This window comes from Galeopterus variegatus, unplaced genomic scaffold (genome assembly GCF_000696425.1).
Source record: "Galeopterus variegatus unplaced genomic scaffold, G_variegatus-3.0.2 Scaffold848, whole genome shotgun sequence".
NCBI lineage: Eukaryota > Metazoa > Chordata > Mammalia > Dermoptera > Cynocephalidae > Galeopterus > Galeopterus variegatus.
This window is the reverse complement of record NW_007726959.1, coordinates 419,627-428,293: the sequence shown is the minus strand read 5'-3', so window position 1 is coordinate 428,293 and position 8,667 is coordinate 419,627. Positions and strand designations below refer to the sequence as shown.

The 8,667-nt window shown below is 50.8% G+C and overlaps 1 protein-coding gene across 1 annotated transcript in view; it reads left to right on the top strand.

Moving 5' to 3' along the window:
• The window catches only part of LAMP1 (lysosomal-associated membrane protein 1), a 22,967-nt gene that overhangs the window by 11,091 nt on the left and 3,209 nt on the right, over positions 1–8,667 (top strand). The window contains exons 5-6 of the mRNA XM_008572929.1: positions 4,649–4,830; positions 5,458–5,538. Of these exons, the coding sequence (XP_008571151.1) occupies positions 4,649–4,830; positions 5,458–5,538 (263 nt within the window). The remainder of the gene's footprint in view (positions 1–4,648; positions 4,831–5,457; positions 5,539–8,667) is intronic.

The window sequence follows — 8,667 nt, the reverse complement described above, 5'->3', positions numbered from 1 at the left end:
CACCCCCCTGCCCCCAGCAAAGCCTCCCCCACTATCCAAATCCTTCATAATAGTTATCTTTTTAATGAACACACTCATGTGATTCCAGGTGGAAAAGGTCTGAAAACAAGGCTGTCCTCCTGACACCAGGGGCCCAGCCACTGTTTCTCCCTAGAGGTGGCAAGGGGTGCAAGCCTTGTGCAACATGGGGTGGCCCTGGAGGTTTGGGCTTCCCAGCTGCAGGTCAGTTACCCTTTGGGCCTCATTGTGGGTGGCCACCCTGTCCTGTTCTGTCAAGTTGGCTTGTCAAGCCCTTGCTGGTTAGTGCACCTTACTTTTGAGACGTGTCTGAGAGCATCCTCCTGCCGCCTCATGTGGCCTGTGTTTGTCCCCTCAGAGCTCAGTTTGATTTTATGTTAAATCTGCCTGTGCAGATATGTGTCTGTGTACTTTGGAAAGGAAATCTTTTCAAAGATACCAGAGCACGTGTGTAGTAAATTCTGCTGGGTAACAGGAGAGTTAAGAGGCATTCTAAAACTACACTGAATATTCTGCAGAAGCTGGAGTGTCCCAGACTCTGCCTTCGATGATCCAGAGGTGTCCTGAAGAGTCAGCGTCAGCCCCACTATTCATTGTAGGCTGAGGGGGTGGGGACGGGACAAAGTCACAGGTGAGTCTGTGTCCTCTTTACTAGAGGGGGCTTTTGGAAGTCATCTCATTGTTGAATTTACATCCTTTACGTTACTGCCTTACCAATCCGGGCCTCTATTGCAAAGAAAGAGTGAGCATGAAACAGCCCTGCACCCCAAGCCGCCGGAGGACTGAGGGTTCTTGGCCGGGGCTCACGCCCTCACCTCTTGAAACTGCTTTGCTTGCTGGTTTTTTGGCTTTCGTCCTCCTGTGACTTCGCTGGTGGGACAGTGATTAGAAGAGTTCTCGGGGTCAACAGGCATCTCCTGCAGTGGAGGTGCAGGGAAGAAGGGCTGAAGAGGGCCCGCAGTCTCAGAGACAGGGAGCTCTCAGTAAGTGAGAGGCCTGCACTAGCACACCAAAATATAACCATCCATGCAGTGACCTGAATCGTTTTAAAAACGTAACTGTTAGCCTATTGCAGAAATGCTGAGTGCGCTAGCGAGCGTGACTCAGGAAGAGCTGATGCCTTGGAGAGCACACGTCTCCTTGCTCACTGTGTGTCTGCTGGGGGTCTCATTTGGTTCATGTTTTGACAAGGACTGGTGTTTTCTCTATAGATAGGAGCAGATTTGAAATAACTGACCACATATGTACAGCATAAATCGTTCAAAAATATTTGATTTCTATAAAAATTGAGTCCTTTCTTTTTTCATCTTCTGTTGTGCTGATTTCATCCCTTTGGTTCCTAGGCACGTCCATGACTTATTTTCTTGTCTCTTAACTGAATCGAAAGCTCCTTCAGGGAAAAGATCCCAGGTCAATTACATTAAGTGTATTTTTATGTCCCCCTAGTCTGTTCTGTTCATTATGGATTCTTAGTTCTGTTGAATGAAAGCATTTCTGTGCAGCGGTGATCTTTTGGGTGCAGAATGACTCTTTTCTTGTGCCGATGTAGAATTTTCATTTGAGGACTCATAGGTGGAGGATGCTGGCGCTGGCTTCTGTGCCACCCCCTTCCCAACTGATAGTGTGACAGTGGCCTGGACCCAAGAGCCTTGCTCGCCTTGCCTTTTACTACATTGCCATGGCCAAGAACACTTGGGGACCTCACAGGTTTATCCTAAGAGGAAATGAAGCACAGGCCAAAGCTGAGCTGACTTTCCCATCAGATTTTTTGATGAAGATAAGTTTTAAGGAAAGGAGATCTCCTCTTTCCCGAGGATCTTAAAGTAGGGCAGGTGATGATCGTTCTGGAATGGTCTGGGATAGCTCTGCCTGGAGGTGGCGTAAACCAGGCACCTGGTCTCGCTCTGTGTCCTTTGGATCCCAACCCCAGGTCCCTGCTGATCAGTAGATTTGGGGTGAGGCTCTGCGTGGGCATCTGGGTTTAGCAATTTTCTAGAGGACTTGAATTTATTCATTTTTTATCATGTTTAGGTTTGGTGCATGAGTATGTGCTGGATAAATCAAAGGACTCTTCTAAGACTATGAGAAGTCAGAAACTACTTCTAAATATAGGTTGTCACAAACCTCCTACCCAATTTGGGAGTATTTTTGTTTTAATTCCTTAAGAACCAGAGCGTCATTCCTATCTAGCTTAAATTAAAGGAACTGATGCTTAAATATCTCTGACCTTTGGGAGACACTTCTCAATTGCATTGTGCCAGTTATGTGAATATTTGCTGCTGCCCAGGAAATCATTTGGAGCTCTTGGGATATGTGAGCTTTTGAAAGCGCAAGAGTCTGGAAGGATGCGCAGCCCTGCACTCTCCTCTCCCAGGAGGGGGACCAGGATGCGCCTGTGGCTACCCCGAGTCCCTGAGTTTCCCTGGAGGCTATTGTGACACCACCTCTCAGGGCAGCACTCAGCCCGCTTCAGTGCAGGGTTTTTTTTTTCCATAATTTCTTTTCCTAGACTGTGAGCCCTCTGTAGGCAGGACTTTGGTGATGAGTATGTGTTTAAGGAAGGAAAGAAGGAGCGTGCTGGTCAGAGTGTGGGTATGCATTTGTAATTCAGACAGAATGAGGGGGGCATTTATGTACACACATTGCCAGAGTGCTGAGTTTTTCTGACCGGCGGTGAGACCTGACTGTACGTTGTTTTGTGTTTCCAACTTGACATCTTATAGCCTTCTTTATGAAAACAAGGCAGGAAAATGGATGTGTGGACTGGATCGTGCCGTACGTTAGAAGGGATTGTCGAGTCAGTGCAGGTTGCTCTTTCTCCGGTGCTGCATGGCCATCCAGAGTAGAATTAGAGTACAGCCTGTTTTGATTCTTGCACATTTAACCATGTGTTCTGTAACAAATTATGAAGTAATGGTGAAGCTATTTTTTTTACGTGCAGCTATAATGTCAACCTGTAGCTTAGCCCAAGAGCAGTCAGTGAACAGTGTCAGGCAGCACGCCGTGGGTTGAGACATTTCCAGTCTGGGGCATCGGGCCAGTGTTGTCTGTCCTGCCACCGCAACCCAAGGTTAAAGTCACTGTGCAAAGCTTGGTACAGTTGTTCCACGGTCCCCTGTGTGCTCTGAACAGGGGATTTAAACGGGGGGAAAGCTGAGCTTTTCAGAAGTGTGTTCAGCACCTCATGAGGTGTAGTCGTGGGTGAAGTTTCCTCTTTCCTCCTCCACACAGGTAGAATGTGAAGGCAGGAATTGGCATGTAAGTGAAATGAAGGCTTCATTTCAGCTTTGAGTAAGAAATAAGCAAGTGATTGATGGAGTTGGGCAGAGCAAATTCCCTATGGGTTTGCCCATGCTGGATATTTTGGGCCCGCTTCCCACAACTCTGCCTAGCAGAAATGTGGAAAGGATCAGGTGGTGTGGACGCTGTGTAGTTACTCTAAGCTGCTCGATGATCCACAGAAACGTGGTGGTTGAAGACAGGACCTAATCTTGAGGTCGATGGTATCTTGGAGGTCAGCAGCATTGTCCATAGAAGACACGTCCATCTGTCTGCTCCAGTACACACGTCCAGTTAGTGTTGTACTCGCTTCAGTCTGCCTTGACTTTCAGTATAAGTTTTGGCTATAAACAATCTTTGCAGATCAAATTCTGAGAGACAGAATCACATTCAAGCTCCTCTGCATGTCTCCTGGGGGGCACCCTATGTGCAGCCTCTCCCTGCAGACCCCACCGTCCCATGTGGCCTCTCCCTGCGGACCTCCCAGTCACTCTGTGTCACTCCCACTTCCCTCACTTCTGATGTTCTCTCCTCTCTGGGGTCTTCACACACACTTTCTCACCATGCCTTCTCCCTAAACCATGATGCTTGCCTTTGCCCTCACCACCTCCACCCCAAGTAAAAACCCAAAACAGTGGTCTGGCCTCATTCACATGTGAATCTCTGTTCGCATGTGGCTGCCTGACCGCCATCCTGCCTGAAGACATCCTCTGCTGGTCTCTCTTGGTCTCCCTGTGCTGACCACACTGCTGTGTGGTTCTGTGTTCTGTGTTCACTCCATCCCCACTGGCGGTCTGGCCTCATTCACATGTGAATCTCTGTTCGCATGTGGGTGCCTGACCGCCATCCTGCCTGAAGACGTCCTCTGCTGGTCTCTCTTGGGCTCCCTGTGCTGACCACACTGCTGTGTGGTTCTGTGTTCTGTGTTCACTCCATCCCCACTGGCTGGGAACTATGAGTTGGGAAGGTTGGTTATGCAGGAGAGGATGCCCAGTGACCGTGCCTGCTGCCAAGGACTGACGGGAAGCGTGCATCCAGGTAATCGTCCTTTGTGGTGGCAGGTGGGCTGAGACTGCTCTGCAGTCCTCCCCTGGGCTCTGCTGCCCTGAGCCATCCGCTGTCAGCATGGCCTCACTCTTGTCCTGCACCTCTAGAAAGGTAAGGGCTTGTACCATCCTCAGGATTGAGAAAGTGGCCACTGAGAACATCAGCTGGAGTATGCAGTGGGTTCAGAGAGACGTGGTTTTCAGTGCTGAGTCTGATCTCACTGTAACTACTGAGGGTTATCAGAACTCGGGACTCTGACCTTCCTTCCTGTGGGCAGCTGATTCCCTCTCCATTGTCCCTGCAGAGACACGCTGTGAGCAGGACGGGCCTTTCCCGACCACCGCGCCACCCCACCCCTCACCATCACCGCCACCGCCTGAGAGCCCCTCTGTGGACAAGTACAATGTGAGCGATGTGAATGGGACCTGCCTGCTGGCCAGCATGGGGCTGCAGCTGAACGTCACTTATGAGAAGAAGGACAACACGGTACGGGGCGTGGCTGGGGTAGGACACAGGGCTGTGCCACCAAGGAGTTTTGGAAGTTCAGCTCAGTGCTCGCAGCCTTGTGGATCATAAGTCACCCAGAGCCAGGGCCAGAGCCTGTCTCTGTCACTGTTCTGTGGGAACACAGCGCTCCCATGGTTCACACCCTCCACACTGAGTAGTTGTGACACAGACTTCACAAAGCCTGAAGTGTTTCTTTGGCACTGTGCAGGAAAAGCTTGTTGACCCTGGATAGAACATCACATTTTCCTTAAACTTTTGTCACAAACGTTTAAGTATTATTTTTACACTTTGCATTTAAAATATCTGTCCTACAGGTGACAGAGTCTGTGGGACTGAGAGGAGATTTAAAGGGTGTGGCTGTTGAGGGGAGAGGGTGGGGGGTGGGGCACGGCATTAGGATACGCACCTTCCACACAGACACACGTCCTTCTGAACGGGGTCGGTCACAAGTAGCAAGAACAATGGTTTTGGAATTGGGAAATCTGCACTACTGTGAGCTCTAATGTTTTCCTTCTAGTTCTGGTTCAAATGAATGTGACCTTGAAGTTTCTGCTTCAGAATTTTTGTGTTTCAAGAGTGTGGTAACTTATTGCTTTTCGTATTTAGACTGTGATAAGAGTGTTTAATATCAACCCAAACAAGACCTCAGCCAATGGCAGCTGCAGCCCGCACCTGGTGACCCTGGACATCCGGAGTGAGGACGGCACCCAGTGGAGCGCGTTCACGTCACAGAGGCGTTTTCCGTCAACATATTCAAAGTGTGGGTCCAGGCATTCAAGGTCGAAGGTGACAAGTTTGGATCTGGTGAGTAGTGCTGGAGCGCAGCATGGACGGCGATGGCAGCAGTGGAAGTGCCTAGCTTCTGTGTGGGGCTGGGAGCAGGTTCCCTTTTCCTCCACAGAGAGCTGTTTGCTCTTCCCAGTCTGAGATGTCCTAGAGAAAACTCCCCTCACTTCAGAACATTCAGCACGTCTTCCAGACAGGGAGATGTGACACCACTTGAGAATAAGGCAGTCATTCCAAGAATGGGGTGGCTCTTCTCCCGTGTAAGTTGAATGTAAGGTGTTGTCTGGTGTGTCCAGTGTTCCAAAGGGCCCAGTGGCCCTGGGCACAGCACGGGTGACTGGCCATCGCCCCACTGAGTGGCACCCATGGATTCTCATGTAGGCGAACACCTGTGACTCTTCAGCCACGTGGAAAGTGCCAGTGTCTACACATAGGGGCTTCTCCAAGGGGTGGGTGGCTGGACTTGGACTCTCCCACCTCAGTTTAAGCCCGTTCCTGTGCTGACTGATGAGGGAGGCCGGGGCGGGGAGAGCTGCTGGCGAGGTGTGTGCATGAGCGGAGCGCGTGCCCCGTGTCTTCGCAGTGGAAGAGTGTCTGCTGGACGAGAACAGCATGCTGATCCCCATCGCCGTGGGCGGCGCCCTGGCGGGGCTGGTCCTCATCGTCCTGATCGCCTACCTCATCGGCAGGAAGAGGAGTCACGCCGGCTACCAGACGATTTAGCACTGCCACCGAGCACCGCAGCCACAGCTGCTGCGGGGTATGCTCGTTTCCCTGGGCTTCGAGTGGTGTTGAGGGGAGGAACACTTTCTGCAAACTGTTTTTCAGATCTGCTTCATCAGACGTGGAGTTCATCCTGCAACATTTACTATGCACAAGAGTAACTACTCAAATGACGGTGTCAATTTTGCTAACTGGGTTAAATATTTTGCTGACTGGTTAAACGTTAACATTTACCAAAGTAGAGCTCCAAGGGAGGGTTAGAGTGCTTTTCTACATTGGCACTGGCCCCACTATCATTTGACTTTTTAAGATTCTGGTGTTTGGTTTCTTAATTCTTTACTCAGATTTAAGCCTTACAAAGGGAGAGTCTCTAGTCTTAACACTTAGGACAGATATGGTTGGCTTAATTGTTAGGGTGACGCGCTTAAAAAATTAAAAATAGAGAAAGGAAATCCAGAAGATGAACATCTGGACTGCTTAAATTCAGCTGTAAAAGCCAGGGCAGGCCTGGCCCGCACAGTGGGAAGCAGGTCAGTGTTTGCAGCTACTTAAGCGTGTCCTGTGGTATACGTGATGCTCTGCCACTCAAGAGCTGGCACTTTTTAAAAAATGGGTGTTATTTTTATTTACTTTTTTTGTAATGTGATTTTCAGTCTTGTTTGACATTCAGGGTGATCCTGTTTCTGCACTTGCATATAATTACAGATAGATTCTCCCTCCTGATTTATCTGCTATGGCTTGGGTGGGTCATACACTGAGGGTCAGCTCACATGTAACATTACCATTGCCTGTAACAGTGCTAATAAAAAGTCTTTCTTTGTTCGTCTGGACCTTGTAATTCTGTCAGCTAAAATGAGAGATGACGACAGAGTGATATTAGGAAAGGGGGTTGAGGACTGGTGGGTTCGACATGGCCCTGGTTTTAGGAGAGTTGAAGTTGTAGCCAGTCGTGCGGATGGATTTGAGGAGAACATTATATGTCTCTTCAGGTCAGTCCTAAACTGTGACATCATGGCTACATCGTGATCTCTGCAGGCAAACAGCTGCCTGTGCCACGAGAAACATGTTAAAGAGGGAGGGGGCTGGGGAGAGGGCTGGTGCAAGGGCTTGCTGGCGGCTCTGACCAACTTGGGAAACACTTCCTACCTCTGCTGAGGCACGGTCTCTCCAGGACGTCGGGTTGTGTCTGACCCACTCTTGTGTAGGGTACTGTTCTTAACGACTTCCTCTGTTTGCTTAGGAGATGTAAAAGAGGCCTGAAAAATCTGTGTTTAAAATATATCAGAAAGCTGCTGTGTCCAAGGCTCTGGAGGTGAGATCAGCCCTGAAGGTGGCAGGCTTCCCCTCTCCCAGTCATGCTGGTGGCCAGGCTCCCTCCTCAGGTTCCCCAGGGAAGAGGCAGCAGTAGGCCCCGCCTGGCTGTGCTGGCAGCTAATCTTTACTTTTCTAAGCGAAACCCTGTACACCATCAGGATCCACAGACCTCGGTGGGAGAGGCCGAGGATGCCTGACAGGTGGCTCAAGGAGCTCAGCTTCCCTGGCCTGCACCCAGCACATGTCCCAGAGTCTGCTGCTCACACAGGGCCCTGCCGTTGGGCTCTGAGACTCCAAGAGCCCCCAGGGGCCCTATGCAGTTCTCTTTAGCAGTCCTTTCCAAACGAGCAGAGTGGGGCCACGTGGACAGGAACACTGGGATGGGAGCAGGGCTGGGGTCTTCAGCAGTCTGAGGGGCAAAGGGTGCCTCGTGTGGGGGGAAGGAGGGGATCTGGACCACACCATTACTCATCAGGCATCTGTCAGGCCACTGCTGGGTGAGCCTGTTATGGTGGGGCTGTGCTGGCCTCCCCTGGGGGTGTCTGCCTCTCGTGAGAAGCCCGCCGCCTCTAGGAAGCCAGTCTCCTACCGATGCCGACCCAGAACTAGGGTGAGGACACATGGGTGAGGATGGGAAGGCCTCTGCGAGACTGGCCAACCCTGTTTGCAGGTGGAATATCGATTTGGAGAAACCCAGGGAAGTTCATGTGTAATGCTGTGCAGTATGTGGGCAAGCTTGGGGCAGTGTGGTGGGCAGCCCGTCCCCTGCCTGTGTCTCTGTCCCACGCAGGGCTCAGCTGCCTGGGCAGTACTGCCACCACGGCAGGAGGCCAGAGTCCCCGGGCCCAGAGGGGGCGGATGCACCAAAGCCCCATGCAGACGCTGCCCATGTCTGCTCACTGTTCTTTTTTTTTTTTTTTTTTTTTTTTGTCTTTTTCCGTGTCCGGCAACGGATCGCAACCCTCAGTGTCGCCCCCGTACCGGACCGGGGAC